The sequence below is a fragment of the Ammospiza nelsoni genome, chromosome 7, assembly GCF_027579445.1.
Source record: "Ammospiza nelsoni isolate bAmmNel1 chromosome 7, bAmmNel1.pri, whole genome shotgun sequence".
NCBI lineage: Eukaryota > Metazoa > Chordata > Aves > Passeriformes > Passerellidae > Ammospiza > Ammospiza nelsoni.
In genome coordinates, this window is record NC_080639.1 from 38,012,607 (window position 1) to 38,032,129 (window position 19,523).

Genomic DNA, 19,523 nt, shown 5'->3' on the forward strand with positions numbered 1-19,523 from the left:
TTTCTGGCAGGTTTGGATGGGTTTGGCTTTCGCCAGCCCTAATTTTCTGCTGAGGTTATTTTGTGAAGTTTGAATGTTTGTCTTTTTCCCAGTCTGGTGGAAGGTGTGGGCTGTGTCTGAACAAAGTTCTCTTCATCTGTTTGTAGTTCATTCAGTGCAGTTTGAAGATTCCCATCCGTCAGGAACCCTAAAAGATGGAGAGCACAGCTGGGAACAAGGATCCTGCTGGCCTCTAAAGCCCAGCAAAGCCTCCACTCTGTTGTCCTGTAGGAGAACACTGGGAGAAGAGGCTGGCTGTCTTTGCATGCACTTTGTGCAGATATTTCAATGACCTCTCCCATTTTCCCCTTGCAGGAACATCATTTGCAACGGGCCATCTCAGCACAGCAGGTGTTCAGAGAAAAGAAGGAGAGCATGGTCATCCCAGTCCCTGAAGCAGAGAGCAACGTCAACTACTACAACCGCCTGTACAAAGGGGAGTTCAAGCAACCAAAGCAGTTCATCCACATCCAGCGTGAGTTCAGGCCCTGGGAGGGTTGTGGGGTCTGTCCAGCCCTTCCTTATTTCACCTGAGGAACCTTTGTCTTGAGCTCACAGTTGCTGCAGTGGGAGCACTCAGAAATCCATTTATATAGATGTAAATTCCAGTGTCTTGTTGAGTTCTGGAAGATTTGAGTTGCTGCTGAAGGTGGGGGTTTTGCTGCTGGATTTGGTGCTGAGGCTCTGTCCTGTGCAGCCTCATCCTGGCTCTGGGCTTGCAGTGTTCTTGAGCCAGCCTCACTTCTGTGATTTGTCCCTCGTGGTCCTGAGGAGGAGTGCCTGAGGCTGCCTGGCTGCCTCCTGGTGCTGGGAGCAGGACAGGTTGTCTTGCTCACCTGTTCACTCCAGAGTTCTCTGAAAGTGCAGATCCACAAACCAGAAGAGTTTTTGGGGTGCAATCAGCCTTTGTGCTGCTGCTCATAACAGAGCTCTGGCAGGGCAGCCAGGGGTTCAGGCTTCTTCTTCACTTCTCTTTGAGTTGGCTAAAACTGAACAATTCCATTTCAGCAGAGAATTCTGAGTTTATTTTATAGATAAAACTAAATATTCTGCATGAGCTTAGCTTATGTCTTACAAGATCTCATTAATCTAAGCTTGTGGGCTGTGGATGAATTCTGCCATTTCTTTTGGTTGGTGTTCTGTTGACAAGTGACACTTTTGCAGTTCAGTTGTTCCTTGGCACACAATTGATGTTTGTTCTTTGCAGGATGTGGTTCAGGGGGTTATTTGGGCACTTGGATTCCTCCCAGCAGTTACCTTTGTAGCAAAGTCTTTGATTCAAAAATTGCATCATTTCTCACCAGTGTGCTGAAATGCCCAATTTTTACTGTTTATTTACAAAATAGTAGATTTTGGAAATAATGAAATCTCTGTGATGCAACAGAGACCATAGAGGTGATGGAGAAAACTCAACTAAAAGGAATTATTTCTCTGCTTAATAAAAGAAACAAACCTGGCAGCAAGGCAGGCTGAGTGAACTGAAACCAAGCTGCTGATGGAGGAATGTATTTTATTCTGTTCTTTGTTGGACACTGCCAGAAACACTGTGAATGCTGTTAATAAACATGTCTAAAAATGTTAAATATATTATGCCAGAGTTTTCTTTGTCTTGTGGAGACTCACAGTCTTTCTGGACAGAAGTACAGAAGGTATTTGAGCTGAAGATAAATATCAGATACTGCTCCAAGATAATTTTTCCCACATATTCTGGATGGACTAGGTGTGATACAAGGCAGCTTTATGCTACATAAACTGCTTAGAAATTCTATTTTAATCTTAAAGCACAAATAGCAGCAGTACCCACTTTGGCCAGGGAAGTTATGTAAACTGATGGGAAATGCCAGCAGGACACATACTATAATCCATAAATACTGAGGGGTATTTCTGGCAAATGATGTTTTGCTGGGATTCTGCTAGCCTAAGATTTTAATATTTTTTACATTCATTTTTTAGATCAGTGGTTCCAAGCAGAGAAAGTTAATTTATTTGTAAAGGCTGGAATTTGAGTATAAGCAACGTTCCAGGTATTAGTTGACCTCAGTGGCACCAACACAGGTGATGCTGAGCTGAATGTAAATAAAAAACCTTGAACTGTTAAAATGATTCCAGCATGCTTCATAATTTTCCAAGAATATTTGTAGCATCAATAACATGGAGATGCATCTAAAGTTATTGATAATTAGCAAGGAGATTGAGTTGGTAAACTTGGATCTAAATTAGAGCTAAGGGGATGGAAGATGAGTCAAACAATGAAACCATTTTCATTAAGTGGGGAATGAACTCAAGTCATCCTTGAAAGGAACTTTTTGGCAGGAAGTTTCATTTTTTGCTTGGGTGACCCTCAGTGTTTATCAGTTTGCTGCCCTGGCCCAGGCCTGGTGGCTGCTGTGGCACAGGGGGTGGCAGGGCTGTGGTTTGTGGGGAGGGAGAGAGGGAGGGCACTGGCAGCTCTGCTTTCAGGGGAACTTGTGCCTGTGGCAGCTTCACGAGTGGGCAACCACAGCCTGAATTTAGTTAGCTAAATGGAACAGGTTAATTTAGTGAAGTTAAACCCAGCTCGGTGTAACTTCACTGAGAAACAAATTGCATTTGTGTCAGTTAGTGTAAACTGGGTCCCAGGGGAGCTCAGGTAAACAAAATAGCAAATCCCTGGGCAGGCACTGCTGGGAGTGGGTGGGAACTGGATGTTGTGTTTGCAGCAGCAGTGAGCAAATCCTGAGCATTCCTGGAGAACTCCTCAGGTGGGATCACTGGGATGTTGTGTTTGCAGCAGCAGTGAGCAAATCCTGAGCATTCCTGGAGAACTCCCCAGGTGGGATCACTGGGATGTTGTGTTTGCAGCAGCAGTGAGCAAATCCTGAGCATTCCTGGAGAAACTCCTCAGGTGGGATCACTGGGGTGCTGTGTTTGCAGCAGCAGTGAGCAAATCCTGAGCATTCCTGGAGAACTCCTCAGGTGGGATCACTGGGGTGTTGTGTTTGCAGCAGCAAATCCTGAGCATTCCTGGAGAACTCCCCAGGTGGGATCACTGGGGTGCTGTGTTTGCAGCAGCAAATCCTGAGCATTCCTGGAGAACCCCAGGTGGGATCTGACCACGCCCTGTAGAAGTGCAGGTGTTCTGGAAGAGAAGGTCTGGATTCACCCTGAGTCAGAAGAATATCCCAGGATTTGGCAGGAGGTGTCCATGTGGGCTGGAGCTCGGGGCTGGCTCTCCAGCAGCTCCCCCAGCTGCCAAGGCAGGGCAGGAACAGGAGTGGTGATGGACACTTCCATGGGTCCATGGCACAGAAACTCCTGGGTCTTGTGATGGCTTTGGGAGCCAGGGAGCTGCCATACTGCAGGCCAGCTCCTGGGTGAAAAATGGCTTTTTTTGGAGCAACTGCAGTTCACTCAGTGCCTGGGGAAAGAAGGAAAGTGGTGATTAGGGATGTTGCTGAAGTTGTTTTGAAGAGTGGTGTAATGAACATTGGGAAGGAGGGCACTTCAGGGGACAGGCCAGCTTTGGGCTGATGAACTCCAAGGGAGAAGTGGCAACCCCACAATTCCTGAGCCCCTCACACCTCCCTGGCTGCTGGGAGCTTGTGGCCATCCTGTCTGCACAGAAACACATCATGCTGCCATCCCTGCAGTGTCACTAACCTGCCCCCCATGTAAAACCCCATTTGAGAGGAGCTGCACTGTCAATACAGGGCACAGCAAACAGAGCATTGCTGGTGGCAGGGAAGCATGAAAGGTGGGATGTGTGACAAGGCTGCTGCTCTTCTCACAGGAGTGATGGGGGTTGTTTGAGAAAATGAGACTGGATTTGTTTGGTGATGGCAAGTACCTGTTGGATGCCTTTTATCTTATCTTAAATATTTATCAAAATATTGAGCAGAAATAGGGAGGGACCCCTGCTTCCAGCTGAGGAGCACCATGAGGTCACTTGAGGGTCTGGGAGTGACCTGCCCTCCCTCCTGGAGACCATCACTGATATCCACAGTGTGCCCCTGAGGGTGATTGGTGGTTTCAGGCACTTTTTGATTCAATTGTGGGCTTTTGTTTTCTTTTTGGTTGTCTTGATGTCTCCTGGTTGCCTCTCACTCTCACTGGTTTTATTCTGGATGGTTCAGGACCTTTTTGTGACTCTTTTAGTCACTCTTCTTTTTTAGTGACTCTTCTTTTCCCACTGTGGAAATGAAGGGAAGTTTCTGGCACTGCTCACAATTTACAGGTGAACAACATCACATCTTCTGTCCCACATCCTCCTGCTCACTGATATTCTGGCTTGGAAAATCTGCCTGGAAACATTTTGTCCACAGGGGATTATTGAATTATCTACTGACAGGAAATAGGCTGACATCTTTTCTGATGTGAGACCAACATCTGCCTGAGGGCAAACAAGCTTTTTGTGGACTTGAATGGTTTCCAGCCCACATGTGAGCAGTGATGTGCTGGAGAGGCAGATGTGATGTTGAAAGCTGCAGTTGAAGCCTCATGCACAGTTAATTGTTGGAGAGCTCTTGGTCACAAGCCCAGTGACAGTGTCTTAAATAAACTTGCCATGCAACTTGCATTACTGAATTAATATTGCCAGCAGTCCTTGACACATGGTTACAGCCTGTTATTATTTTCTCCTCAAATAAATTGTTACAGTGTGTGGTAGGTCAGAGAGCTCTTGTGGCCAAGTGCTGTTGGCACAGTTGGCACAGTTGGGCAGTGTCTTCTCTCAGAGGTACCAGCTTGAGCTGAAGATGCTGAGGAGCTGCTTTTTAGCCCTTCCCAGCTGCATCTGGCTGAGTTTCTGTGCCTGAATGAATCAATAAATAATCACTGGTAGTGGTTTAACTGATTTATTGCACTGGTTCACAGAGAGGGTGGTGTTGGGCAAGGCCGAGATGTAGAAGGACACTGCTGACCACCTGCCTGTGCTGACCACTGGGATTTGTTTTAAAGACTTTTTTGGGTTTTCTTTTGCTCCTGGTTTGCCAAGTTTTTGTTTTAAGGAGCTCTCAAAGCACACGGGGCAGCTCAGCAGCAGAGGTTTTTAAATTAGCACTTGGTAAAGCCACAAGTTAAGAGCATGGAGATAAGATAGTGCTGGTTGTCTGTTAAGAATAGAATATATTTCATCAGGCCTATAACTGCTGTTATTGCAGTGCTGATTGAGTTACTGGGAGTGTTGTTCCTGCTGTGTCACCCCTTCAGGGTTTTATTAGGTGTACAATTCATGTTTCTATTAACAGTTCTTACTGCCCTGTGCAATTTACTCATATTTATTGTAAAATTTTATTTCTGTTGTGTTACCTGAATGGGAACTTCCTTCTGCTTTTAGTAGCACCAGGAACTTTGTCAAGTATGGAAACTAATTAGCACAATTATTAATAAAGACATGAGAACTGACTGTTTGGAGTGCCTGAAGGAATTGTCAGGCTCTGCATCCACAGCTGAGGTGCTTTTGGAGAAGTAACAATTCCCATAGGATTGGTCTAGGATTTCCACAGTTACATAAAACCAGAAAATGTTTAGTCTGTTAAATATTTTAACACTTTAGGTTTGGTGTACTGTTTAAAAATGGGCAACAGAAATTACATTGGGACTTAAGTGCAAATGCTTTATCTCCAAGTCTGGAATTTGATTGGAAATGGCCTCAGTTCTTATTATCTTCCCATGATATTCTGGAGGAGCTGTATTAGATCAGTACTATCAAGCATCTTTATTCTTCTTTTGCAAAGATACATCAAAGTTTCTGTGCCTACCACCCCTTCAAGTAACTTCAAATGAAACTTCTTGGATTCCTTTCATATTGGAAGTTGGAGACAAGCAACTTCTACCTGCTGTGTGTTACATGGGGAAACTTTTCAGCATCAAAAAGTGTTCTGGCAGAGGAGTGCTGGTCTGGAACTTGCTCAGTGATTTTTGGTTTCTGATCACAGATGTGTGCCCAGAGTGTGTTACTCACCCAGCATTTCAATTTCTTGTGTTGCAGCCTTTAATCTGGACAATGAGCAGCCAGATTATGATATGGACTCTGAGGATGAGACCCTTCTGAACAGGCTGAACAGGAAGATGGAAATCAAGCCACTGCAGTTTGAGATAATGGTTGACAGACTGGAAAAAGCCAGTTCCAGTCAGGTATGGTGGGAAGAAATCACTGGCAGGTTTTGCTTTCCTGAGGGGTGCTTGGTTTTATTTCCTGCTGACAGGAGAAGTGTGTTTGTGTGAGTGTGCAGTTTCACAGAAATCACATTTGTCTCCTGTGTCAGTATTGGTACCTTCACATCAAACAGGTGGGGAAGGAGCTTTTGGGGTTGCAGGGACTGATTTTAAACTTTAACTCCTGACCACAGTGTGTTAGACACACAGCTTGCTGTAGCACAGTTGGGATGGAATAAGCTTGTGATGATCAGGAGGTGCAGAAATGGCTGCAAACATACGAAAATCCAAATATTGGTACACTTGTTTCTGCTGGACATGGACTTTGGTTGGTTTTGGGGGTTAGAAGCACAGACAGTGAATTAACGTGTACCAGTGTTAAATCAGATCCTGAGGTTTTCCAGGAGTGAGGGCAGTGTCTGGAGAAGGGTCTTCCAGCCCAAAATATTCCCTGCAGAACTAAACCTGGGGGATCAGTTTGTGCAAGTCAGGTTTGAGCAGGTGCAGTTACTGCCCAGTGAGGTGAGGCTTTGTGGGAGGGAAAAAACCCAAAATATTTGCTCCAAAACTACACCTGAGGGATCAGTTTGTGGAAATCAAGTTTGAGCAGGTGCAGTTACTGCCCAGTGAGGTGAGGCTTTGTGGGAGGGAAAAATCCATTGTGGGATCCATGGCTCTCCCTCAGTTCCTTAACCTGATTTAGTTCAGTGCTGTCTGTTAAAAGGCCAAAATATTGAATTTTTCTCTGTCTTAGAGCAACTTCAGAAAGGCAGAGATTTCTTATTATGCTAAGAAAATGGGAATGAATGGAAAAACAGGAAATACACTGGATGATACTTGTTGAACATGCACTTGGGCTTGTTGGAGCTTTGATAGAGACACCCCTGTTCTGGCTTTCAGTTCAGGCCATTCTAGTGCTCACTTTTCATGTTCAATATTCACCCCTCTAATGCTGGTTTCACCTTTCTTTGCTGGGGTAATGAAGTTAAATTTAAGATTTGAAGCTGCTTTTCAAAAATAAAATGTTAGAAGAACACAGGTTTTTCTCTGTAGACACAAGCAACTCTTGCAGGTTATTGGGGCCTGGGCAGGGCAGTGGCTGATGGGGTTTGGGTGCTGCTCCCAATTCCCAGGTGCCTGGAATATTAAATTTATAAATGCCTGATCCCTGGAATATTAAATTTAGGATGTTGCTGGGAATGCCTTCCCTGCCCAGGAAGGGTTCCAGTTTTTCCTCCTGGGTATTTATACCAGGATTCTGCATCTGCAGGCAAACACAGGCTCAGCTTCACTTTCCCAGCTGGGCACTCAAGGCTGAGGTGATTTTTAAAAATATTATTATATTTTTAATTTTTAAATTTATTATCTATTTTTAAAATATATTTATATGTATTTTTATAAGAAATACCTTAACGGGAAAAAAGGAGCAAAAGACAAATAAAACTGAAATTATTTCTAAGCAATACTTTTTCCTTTTTTAACAAAAACAGTTCAGTGCTTTTTAAATTCTACCACAGATTGCAAAGGTTTTATTCTGCTTGGGCTGGAACTAGCACTTGCAGAGTAGCCATGGTTACACTCAGGATTTCCTTATTTTTCCAAAATGTGTTGTTTCCTTTTTTTGCTTCTCCTAACGTAGGGACGAGATTAAAGTTTGACACGTTGCAAAAGTGCAAATTAAATTGTTCAGTTGTTATTTTTCAAATTATGGGGCAGATGAAGTGCTGCCTAACTTTTTTTTTAAGTAATACTAAGTGCTATTTTCTTTTTGTTTAATGAATGGGTTGAAGATGATATGAGCCTGTTAATCTAATGTACTTTTTAGTGATACTTTTGCATTTATTTAGAGTCTGATTTCCATGTAAGAAGCTGAACACAGATTTAATTTTTATCTTTAAATGTTCTGTGTAGAACTAGCATCTACTGAAATAACTTAGCAAACAAGTGAACATCCTTGTGTCCCCAGGCTGGAATGAACAGGGATGGGCAGTGTCCTGTTCTATCCCAAAGTAAACATTTGGGGGGAAATAATAAAGAAATAAATTGGCTTCTAGAGAATCAACATTCAACTGGAAAGAATTACACATTAGTAAGGGTTAACCAATAAGAAACTGTTTTTATTTGTGATTCCCAAATCATGACCTGCAACTGCAGTAAGTTCTCTCTGTCCTGTGCTTGTAGTTGTTTCTAAGTGTTCTCAGATTTCATGAAAGGTTGATGGGATTCTAGACTGTTGGATGAAAGAGATGCTGCTGGTTCAGAAAAGTGGGGAGCACTAACTTGGTGACTTCAGTTTCCATGAATGTTTTTCATCCCCTTACTCTGGTGCCGGAACATAACCAAGTTTATCCAGAAAGTGCACAACTGTGTGAGAGTGGTGACTTTGCCTGCAGCCCCATGTGAACTGGTTGTCCCTGTTCCCCTGCAGCTTGTGACCCTCCAGGAGGCCAAACTGCTGCTCAGCGAGGACGATTACCTGATCAAGGCTGTCTATGACTACTGGGTGAGGAAGCGCAAGAACTGCCGGGGGCCCTCGCTCATCCCCCAGATCAAGCAGGAGAAGAGGGATGGCTCCACCAACAACGACCCCTACGTGGCCTTCAGGAGGAGAACTGAGAAGATGCAGACCAGAAAGGTGACTTGGCAGGCTCTGCTGTTGGAATTGTACATTCCTCCCTTGGTAGGGATAATTTGGATCCCTGTCCAGCATCTTGCAGAGGACAATTTACTGTCCATCCCTTTTTTAAGCTGAAACTCAGAGCAATGCCTGACACACAGCCTGCTGGGTTGGGAGCTTTCCTTTCTGTGGGAAACAATTCCCAGTTTTTGTATTTGTAGCATGGAATGATTTGAACCAGAAAATCTGTAATCACCCATCCTTTGTACACCTGCACACCCTCACTGTGTGTGGAATCAAGGTGTAGGCTTGAATTCCTTGTTCTGACAAACTTCCACTGGCTCGATCACAAATCTGAGCAAAACATGCAAAGTTCTTCTCAGCTTACTCTTCAAACTGGGTTTGTTTGCTTTTTGGGGCTTTGTTTGCCAAGTAGAATCTGCTTTAGGAAAAGCTGCTTTGGAGTGTCCTCATGAGCCTCATTTGCAGCAGCATTATATAACTTCATTTTTGTAGTTTGTGCCTCATGGCTTTTGCTATGGACTAAAAATTGGTTTCATCTCTCAACAGAACCGAAAGAACGATGAAGCATCTTATGAGAAAATGTTGAAATTAAGGAGGGAGTTTAGCAGAGCCATAACAATTTTGGAGATGATTAAGAGGAGAGAGAAAACAAAACGGGAGCTGTTGCATTTAACGTTGGAAGTTGTGGAGAAAAGGTAAAATCCCAGATTATAAAAACTAAGGTTTTAAATTTTCCTTAAATAGCTTTGAAATCGTCTCTCATTATTTACTGTAGCAGCATAAACTTCAAAAATTAAAAGAGAAGGGGTTTGTGTAGACAGTTGGAAGACACTGGTTTGTGTCTCAGACATTTCCCAGTGGAAATGCAGCCCTATAGTTCGAGTCCTGCTTTTTCAGGTACCATTTGGGTGATTATGGAGGTGAAATCCTCAATGAGGTGAAGCTGAACAGACCTGACAAAGAGCTGGGCACAACTCCATCATCTCTCCACAATGGCAACCACCACAAAGTTCAAGAATGTAAAGTTAAGGTGAGATTTTTTTCCCTGCCATGAATCTCTTGTTCCTGGGATCATCATTCCTTTGGGATCATCATCCCCTTGGATGTGCTTTGAATTCAGACCTGTCCCTGAAGAAATAACCTGAAATATTAGGAGTTAAAATGCCTGGGGGTGAGGCTGAGAGTTGAGGACCTCTGGAAATTTGTATTTAGCACCTGCGACACCTAGTGGTGCCAGAATTCCATACAGAGCCCGAAATTCCTCCCGGAATTTTGGCATTCCTGGTGTTCCTCCTCTGCTTCCCAAGCCCAGCTCCATTTGATGGGTGTTAATCCAGGATAAATTTCAACACTTTTTAAACTGCACTGGTGCTTCTCCTTCAAATGGAGAATTTTGCAAGTGAAATAATCTTTTCAAATGGGAGCTTTGAAGTTTAATAACATTTGTGTTCAAGTGGACAGTTCAGTATCGATGGAATAATTGCTCACTGCAGAGGGTTTATGTGAGAAAAATCTTAAGTAGCCAACCCAAATACCATCACATCTGTTCAAAAGTGTCAGCTCTGTGAGAAACAGGAAACAAATTAAATTGTTTCTTTTGAACATGTCCGAGCAGTTCAGAAAATTGAAAGTGCCAAGGAAAAATGAGATCTCAGAAAATAATTGGAAGAGGAATTTCAATGACAATACACTGAGTGTAGTGCAGAGTGAGGAGCCTCTCTGGCAGTGCCATGGCTTGAGAGCTCTCTGATTATTAATAAATACCTGTAAAAACAATCACAGGAAAGCTTCTGGGGTTTAATGTGTTCAGCACATTCTGCATTTCGTGTCTTAAATACCTGCAGAGCCTTTGGAAGACAAACAGCCTGTCTTGAACTAATGAAATTTGCTGATGGTTTAATTTTTAGAATTTTCTGTTTGTTTTCCCCGAGCAGCACCCTCACCACTCCTCCCTGAAGGAGGAGGTGTCCGATGTGGTCCGGCAGAAGAAGAAGTACCTGAAGAAGCCCAAGCTGGAGTGTGTGGTGACCCCTCAGCCCCTGGCTGAGCCCTTGCCCGTGCTCAGCAAGAGTGACATCAAGCAGTACGACTTCCACAGCTCTGATGAGGATGAGTTCCCACAGGTAACCCCAAAATCTCAGTGTGCACGAGGCAGACATTCCTGTGAGCTGGCATTTGGCCAGTCTGGCTTGTCCCAACTCTGACTGTATTCAAAAGCTCCTTGTGTAAACTGAGTTTTCCTTCCAAGTTGTAATAAACATGGCAGTTCTCATATATAAACACAAACTTTTATAATAAATACAATTATACAAATGTGGCAATTGGGAGAATGATACTGTTCTCTGGTCCAGGTACCCTCACCAGTGTCAGAAGCAGAAGAAGAAAATGATCCTGATGGACCTTGTGCTTTCAGGAGAAGAGCAGGATGCCAGTATTATGCTGTAAGAATATGCAGTATTGTGCTGTGCTGTTGGGTTTAGGGGTGGTTTCTTTAAATTTAGGTTGGCATAATGCCAGTGTTGGAATTCTGTTCCCACTCTCACCACCAAAGCTTTGATGCTTTGCTGAGTCCAAAGACAATTGCAGGAGCATCCCCTTTTCTGCTTGGCTCTGAAGGCTCCAGGCTGAACCTCCCACTTGCTTAGAATTACCCTCCTTTCCTTTTTCCCTTAGCCTGTGAGTTGATTCCTTTGCCAAAAGATGTTGAGATAACTGAAAACTTTTATTTTCATTTTCTCCAACGTTACCATTGCTGTTAGATGCAGAGTATTTAACAGCCTAAATATTAGAGTTTATTAGAAGCTGTTATTGGTTAACTGAACACAAACCACGTGTATGATACCCAGCAGTGCCCTCATAGAGCACCCTTGGAATATAAAATTGCATTTTCTTTCTTCACAGCCTCGTTTGGACCAAACGAATTCTTCGTCCGAAAGCCCAGAATTGGCAGAATTGGACAAACTGAGGTTCAGGCATTGCCTTACAACCCTCACAATCCCAAGGAGATGTATAGGGTTTGCAAGGAGGAGGATTGGCAGGGGTGGAAGGTACAGTTGGGTCCTTTCTAATTAATTCTTCATAGGATAAAAGTATTAAAGAGAGCTGCTGAAGCTAATGCTTCTCCTCCTCCTCTTTGCCCAGGGTGATCATGGACCGAATCTCCACAGAGCACGATCCTGTCCTGAGGCAGATTGACCCCGAAATGCTGAGCAGTTTTTCAAGCTCTTCCCAGACTTTAGACTTTTCTTCTAATTTTTCACGGACCAATGCTTCCAATAAACCTTGTGAAAACAGACTGTCCCTTCCTGAAATCCTAAGCAATATCAGATCATGTCGACTGCAGTGTTTCCAGCCCAGGCTACTCAACCTCCAGGACAGTGATAGTGAAGAATGTACCTCAAGGAAAGCAGGGCAGACTGTGAATAATAAAAGAGTCTCTGCAGCATCTGTAGCTTTATTGAACACCAGCAAGAATGGCATATCAGGTAGGCAAGGATTTGGCTGTTTCTGGTATTTAAAATACTGAATTTTGGTTTTCTTTCTGGCTGGACTGGTGAGAGATTCAGCACTGGTGTGCACCTAACCACAGCTACCACCTGACATACAGAAATTTCCCACAAACACTGCTTCCTCCTGCTTTGCTTCCATTAGAATTTGGAGTGCTTGATTCAAACCTTATTCAAAGCAGGGATTCTGCTCATATGAAGAATTGTTTAGGTCTAATTAAATCTTAATGGCTCTAATTGGCCTAACCTTGTTTAAGGGTAGAAGGATGCTCGTTATGAATGCAAAACAAATCTGGTGGTTTCTTAGGGAGGGTGGGTGTGGCTCATTTTTGTTGGGAGTTTTCATTTTTGACTCAGACAAATGTAGGAAGTTCCTAAGTGCCCTGAGCAGGCATGAAAATGGCAGAATTTTGATAGTGGGAGAAAAACTTGCTTTAAGCTTAAATTGAGCAGTGTTTGCATCACTTGTTTCATGGGCTAGAGTTGTAATGGCTCAAGTTTTAACACTGTCACTTCTTTATAATTAGGAAAGAATCATAATCATTGATACTTCAAAAATCTGAAAATTTGGAGATGCAGCAAATGAAATCTCCCACAACAGCAAGCAGCTGAGTATATCCCCACTCCATCCTGCTTTATAAACCAGGACTATTAAATAATAGAATAGAATGCCTCTGAATTCCATCATTTCTGTGGTTGTGGAATGTCCCATCTCTCTCAGAGCTGCAGGAATGGGTATTTATTCTCCAGTAATGTATCTCTAGAATTCCTGGGTGCTATTAAATTGCTCTGACAGAGGCACAGAATGTTTATTCCAGTATGGTCACTGTAACCTTCAGATTGTTCTGTGCCGTGGAAAGATTGGCACAGGAGCATTTTCCTGCTGCATGAAAACCAGATATGATATATTACATGTTTTATATAGATATTTTTGGAAGACCTTGAAGGCCTGAGGGATCACAGCTGGGGCAGAAAGGGGCACTTCAGTGTGATGGGATTATTGATAAACACCAAGAGCTGGTAAAGAAATAGCTGAAAAATGAATCAAACCAAATCTGATGGATCCAAACCACTTTCTGGAGGAATAGTAATAAACTCGTGGGATAATTTTAGAAATCATCTGAGGAATACATTTAAATTAAATGGAAATCCCTCAGTAGTTGAAGCACATTATGCATGGAATTTATGGCTGGGGAGGACCTTTTTTGTCCCAGATTTAAATTCCAAACCAGATCCTGCAGTTCTGGAACAGGATCAGACACAATAGACAGCAGAATTCTTCCCCAAATAACTGAACCAGCAAGAGGCACTGCTGCTGGATTTCCTCACTAGTAAACAGAGAATAAATTTTAAAAGGGCTGGTCAGAGTCTGGTTGTGCATTAAATGAGCACAGGCATTGTCACTGCATTTATGGAAGTCATTCTCTTTGGGAAGTGATTGTTGAAATCAGTTAATTTTACAGCTGATTTGATGTTCCCTCCAGAGGAAATGGTGGCAATACTTAAAATTATTATTTTTATTTTTTATTATTTTGTTTTAGAGAGAATTGAGGAGTTCCTTTGATTTTTGGTACACAAGAATATTTAAAATTACCTCTGGGTTATATTTTTTACCTGTACTAGTAAAGCAACTCTGGTATTTCCTCAAATGCATTGTACAGACAGAATTTTTTTTTATTTGAAAAGCCTGGGACTAGACTTTCCTTCAAAATACCTAATGAGTGCATGAACCAAGAACCAATTTTGGAGCTGAATTATTCTCTTGGTCATGTTGTAAGCACTGCAAATGGGACAAGGGTGTCCCTAGAGAGAGGTCAACTGCACATGATGCTGTTCCCAGCTGAAGGGTTTTGTTTGTGGAACAAAATTTTACTTTTAGAGGTATTTTTTCCCCAGCCTTTAATGCCATGTAGGAGTAATTGAAGCAATGGCACTTTTGGGGCAGCCTGCAGAGGGTGATCTTTGGTTAAAGCCTTCAGGTCCTGAGAGAAGTGACAAAATCCAAACCTTGCAAGGAGAGGAGCTGGAAGTGAAGGCTGAAGTGACTTTTCCCCTTTTGTGGTGCAGTTTTTCAGCCCAGTCAGGCTCTGATGAAATGAAAACCCCCAGAAGCTGCAGAGCTCTAACCCTGCTCACAGCTCTGCCTTGGGACATGGTCAGAGTTTGTTCTTTTTTCTCCAGGATCCTCCAGGTGTTTGATTTGGCAGAAGCAAATGATATTTAATGTGCTAGTGAACATCTGCTGGTTTGTAACAAGGTGAACAGCTTGGCCACTGGATAAATACCTGAAATTCAGGCACATACAGGCAGAGCAAGGGAATATTGAATTCTGTGTTACCTTCCCTGTGTCCTGGAATAGAGTATTCTGTGACTTTGTGGTCTGTGACAAACTGGGAAGGAGAGGAGATCGAAAACATGAAATCTCACCTTGTTCTTAAACAGCTTTCTGTAAAACAAAACACATTTTCTGGGACTTGTTACCTCAGAATTTAAGAATAGAAATACATGTAATATTCCATAGTGCTGTTCTTGGCCATGGTGCCTTCAGCAGTGCCATGTGTTTTGTGAGGGAATGTAGCAGGCTGAGCTGATTTAACTTGGAATTTAATTCTAGGTAACAATCTGTGAGAGGAACCAAGTAAAGCTAAGTGCAAAATAAACTTAGGTTGGAAATTATAATATTGCTAGAGTTTAAGAGGAGTAATTTTTAAATAATTGGACTTTTAAGTGCTCTCCTAATATGGTTGAAACCTGCTTTAATAATGTAGCAGTAAAGAAGAAGTTTCAGTTCTAATTTCTAAGCAATCCTGATTCTGGTATTTTTCCCAATGGAATTTGAGGAGAGCCCTGAGTACTAACAGTGAGAAATGGAAGAGCCAAACCCTGCAAGATGGATAAAACTCTTTGTTCTAATGTTAGCTCAGTGTCCCTGGATGGGAGGATATTCCTGAGAATCCAGGTGTCTGAGGTGCAGCACAGCTTCAGTCCTGCAGAAACAGAGTTGAGGATGAAGTGTTGAAATGTGTTCATGGCAATCTTTGGGAAGTGAATTCTCTCCTCACTTGCTCCCCAGAGCACTCAGTTCTTGGGTTAGCTGCACACAGCTCAGCTTTTAGCACCAAACCCCTGCCAGTATTTTCAGTTTACCAAGTGTGCAGATGCTCCAGGGGGAGAATAATAAAACCAACTTTTCTAACTTCATTCCCTTCATGTGTTGGGCCTGGGAGATTACTGGGATGACATTAACCTGGTTCTCAAAAATAAACTTATTGTGGCACCCCTGCACTCTTAGAGCATTTAAAACAATAATTGGCAGAGAAAACCCCCATGCCAGACGTGTGCTTCCCTCAGGGCACAGGGACAGCAAGGGGCTGTGGGAAGGGGAATTGTCCAGGAATCCTCTGCCAGTGTTCACTGGGAGAGAAGGAACCCAGCCCAGCCCAGGGTGCTTTGTCCTCAGCTCTGATTTTTGGGCTGTGCTTCTTTCCTGCAAGCCAGGCAAATCATTTCTCTTGAGCTTTTGCCTAAAGCCACTGGGGATAAAACCACCAAAGATAGAAACTGCTTAAAAGCAACAAAAGCTCTGAATTCTTTTGTTACAAATGAACTCCATGAAAGCACACAACAAACAAACACAGCCTGACCTCTCCTTTACATAATCTGTGAAGAGTTTGGGTGCAGCTGACATGATTTGTGTCATCCTCACCCACCTGAGCTGCTCTCTTGCCTTTCCCGCGTGTATTTGTGTAACTGTGGCTCCTTTCTTTCCCTCAGTCACAGGGGGCATCACAGAGGAGCAGTTCCAGACACACCAACAGCAGCTGGTGCAGATGCAGAGGCAGCAGCTGGCCCAGCTGCAGCAGAAGCAGCAATCTCAGCATTCCTCCCAACAGACACACCTGAAAGCACAGGTACTGCTCCCACCCTGCACGTGGCTTTTGTTCACTGCTCGTCTCTCACAACCAATGGGGCACCCCAGAAATGTGGGATGTTTCAGAGGGAATTTAGAACACTTTGCTCAGGGAGTTTTTAACAAGTTGGCTGCATTTTACAAGGTGAGGAAGAGACTTTGTAGCTGAATGTGTTACCTGCCTCCACAGAGTAAAAATGCCAATGTATGCTCTCAACTCTTCCTGTTTTCACTGGTTTTGTCCTCCTGCCTCTGAAGAGACTTCATTAAAATTACCTTCAATGTAATGTGTTCTGTTATGAGCAGATACTCAGTGAGCACTAAAAATTGGTACCTCTGAGAGGAAAAGGAGACCTTGCATATTTGTATATTCTGGCTTCTAAAAGAATCCCATTTTTCCTCTGAAACCCCTTGCAAGGGATTTTTGCAATGTATTTTTATATTTACATATGGATATACATGTTACATATTTTTCCATTGCATTTATTATTCTGTTAGATTCTCTCCAGTAAAGTATAAAAGCTGTTGCTGTTGTCTGTTACTAGGAAATTGTATATTACTTTGAGCATTTTATATCCAATTGCTTGTGCTGGTTGTCCCTTCCCCTCAGTGTTTTCTACTTCAATTGATCAGGAATTCTGTGTTGGCAGATACTGATGGCATTTTTTGTAAGTGTAAAGAAACAATGCCAAAATATTTAAACAAAACAAATGAATTTTGGATCTTTAAAACATTTCAAGCTTCTCTGCAAAGTCATTTTCTTAGTTAATATAAATTGAAATTGCAGAATTAATGTTCTTTCCAGTAAGAATGGTGAGCCTTTCCAGTAGGAGCTGGGCTAACAGAGTGGGATTCCAGAATGTGCTGGGCAGTTATTCTGTGGCACAAGTCACAGAATGGAGGTACCACAGATCCTGAACATCTCTGAGGTTTGCAGCTGCCTGGAGGCAGAAGAGAGAAGGTTTAAGACATGGTTGTTTTCTAGAGGAAACATCTCCAAACATGGGGAATCCTGTGTGGTTTGGGTCGGAAGGGACCGTGAAGCCCATCCAGTTCATCCAGGGACTCCTCTCATTATCCCAGGAGGCTCCAAGCCCTGTCCAGGCTGGCCTTGGGCACTGCCAGGGATCCAGGGGCAGCCACAGCTGCTCTGGCAATCCCAGCCCAGCCAGGAATTCCCAGTTCCCAGTGTCCCATCCATCCCTGCCCTCTGGCACTGGGAGCCATTCCCTGGCTCCTGTCCCTCCATCCCTTGTCCCCAGTCCCTCTCAGCTCTCCTGGAGCCCCTTCAGGCCCTGCCAGGGGCTCTGAGCTCTGCCTGGAGCCTTCCCTTCTCCAGGCTGAGCAGCACAGAACAGAAGTGATTTGTTGTGCTGAGGTCTGGCCTGGCTGCATTGGGCAGCACTTGTGTAACCCCCATTTGGACACCGATTTCCAACTCCTCATCACTCAGGTGCCACAGAAACATTCCATGTTGTGGTGCATTAGGGCACACATGGAAGCTGTATTTATTTATTTGCTTTGCTTGTGCACTGCAGCAATCCTAAGGCATATTTCCCTTTGTACTTGGATGGCTGAGAACCACTTTTCCTCCTCCTGCAGGGCTCCAGCACCTCGGACTGCATGTCCAAGACCCTGGATTCAGCCAGTGCCCACTTTGCTGCCTCTGCCGTGGTCAGTGCGCCGGGCCCCGGGCGCAGCGAGGGAGCCAAGGAGCAGAACACCAGCCACAACAATATCAACGGTGTTGTCCAGCCTTCAGGTGAGGAGGCCTTGAAAACCCCAGCCTGGAACGAGCTGAGAATGCCAGCTGCTCTTAACCATCACCTGGTCTTAGTGCTGATTTCTAAAATATTATATTTCTATATTTCTAAATAACAACAAAGAAAATCAAATCTCTTCGTTGTGATCGTTTGAAGTGTTGTTCTCTGAAGTGCTTTGGAGCAGTGGTTTGAATCATGGAATATCCCGAGTTCATTTTGTTTCACAATTTGACTAGATGGACTTTTTGATAAATACTTTAGTGACATTTCACTGTCAAATATGAAGTTCAAGGCAAAATAGTAAGGCAAAATTTTCTATTACTGTCCCACAAGGATGATCAAAGTCCAACTCCTCAGGACAGCCCTGAGAATCCCACCCCGTGCCTGAGAGCCTTGTCCAACAGATGGTGTTAAAATGGATATAAAACCACCAAGTGCTCTTTACCTTGGAAGAGCATTATTTGCTTCTCCTTTGGTAGTTTTTATCTTCTAATAACCTGTTCAGATCAAAAGTCTAAATGACAGCATTTTAAAACCAGTGTGAGTGTGTAATGAAAGAATAAATCAACTGCTTAAAACATTTAAGTACTTTGAGAAGGAAATGGAGAAATTGATTCATTATTTGGTTGTTACCTCACTTGTATATTCAGCCAAAAATGGACCAACCAGCCTTTACTGGCATTTCTTCTTACATCACTGTGAGCCTCAAGTTTCACTGCATTTAGGATTTGTCCCAAAAAGTGCCCCCTGCCACCCTCCTGTGGTGCTGCTTGTGCTGGTGCCATCTCCACAGTGCCAAGAGGCAAATGGGATTTGGGCTGCCAAGACAAAGAAGAGGCTTTTAAAGTAATTTGTTGTTTTAGCAGCTAATGATGTGATTAGTTTTATAGACCTTCTGCCAGGCTGGGTTAATGATAATATGAAATGAATAGAGGGAGAAAAAAACACGACTGAATAAAATCAATAAGCTGGAGCAGTTCCAGGACAGAGAGAGAGATCTGTGTGTAATTCTGTGAGTTCATAGCCCAGAGGGCAGTGCTCCGAGGGTGGAAGAGCAGGCACATGGTGCTGCCTTGGAGTGGCTGCCTGGAACAGAGGCTAGGCAAGATTTAGAGAATAAAAGTGGGTATTTATTAAAGGCCTTCAGTAGATGCACCTTGGGCAGTCAGAAGCCTCTGAGAGGCCACACACAAAATGGAAAATGATCACAAGTGTTTAAGATAATTATGAGTTTCGTTCATTTGCATATCAGGGGTTAATCCTCCAATTACAGCTTCAGTTAATGAAGTCATAGATACACCCCCAGTTCCCCCCCTCCCAGCTCACTTTTGTTTACACTTTTTTGGGCCTGAGACAGTGAGGTGTGTGAGTTTCAGGCCTTGAGGGGTTGTCTGAATAAAACAGGAGAACAGCAGCTGACAGGCTGTGGAGTTTTAGAGTTATACCCTAAAGCAGTACAGGATCTGAAAAATATAAAAGCTAAATCCTAAGGCATCAATGGCAGCGTGCCAAGCTGCCACTTCTGACTT

The 19,523-nt window shown here is 43.4% G+C and overlaps 1 protein-coding gene across 1 annotated transcript in view; it reads left to right on the top strand.

Annotated features, from left to right (window-relative positions):
• EPC2 (enhancer of polycomb homolog 2) overlaps window positions 1-19,523 on the top strand; it is a 38,282-nt gene that overhangs the window by 14,316 nt on the left and 4,443 nt on the right. The window contains exons 2-12 of the mRNA XM_059476331.1: window positions 355-514; window positions 6,008-6,153; window positions 8,603-8,809; window positions 9,362-9,510; window positions 9,713-9,845; window positions 10,750-10,938; window positions 11,167-11,256; window positions 11,717-11,862; window positions 11,957-12,300; window positions 16,096-16,232; window positions 17,834-17,993. Coding sequence (XP_059332314.1) covers window positions 355-514; window positions 6,008-6,153; window positions 8,603-8,809; window positions 9,362-9,510; window positions 9,713-9,845; window positions 10,750-10,938; window positions 11,167-11,256; window positions 11,717-11,862; window positions 11,957-12,300; window positions 16,096-16,232; window positions 17,834-17,993 — 1,861 coding nt within the window. The remainder of the gene's footprint in view (window positions 1-354; window positions 515-6,007; window positions 6,154-8,602; window positions 8,810-9,361; window positions 9,511-9,712; window positions 9,846-10,749; window positions 10,939-11,166; window positions 11,257-11,716; window positions 11,863-11,956; window positions 12,301-16,095; window positions 16,233-17,833; window positions 17,994-19,523) is intronic.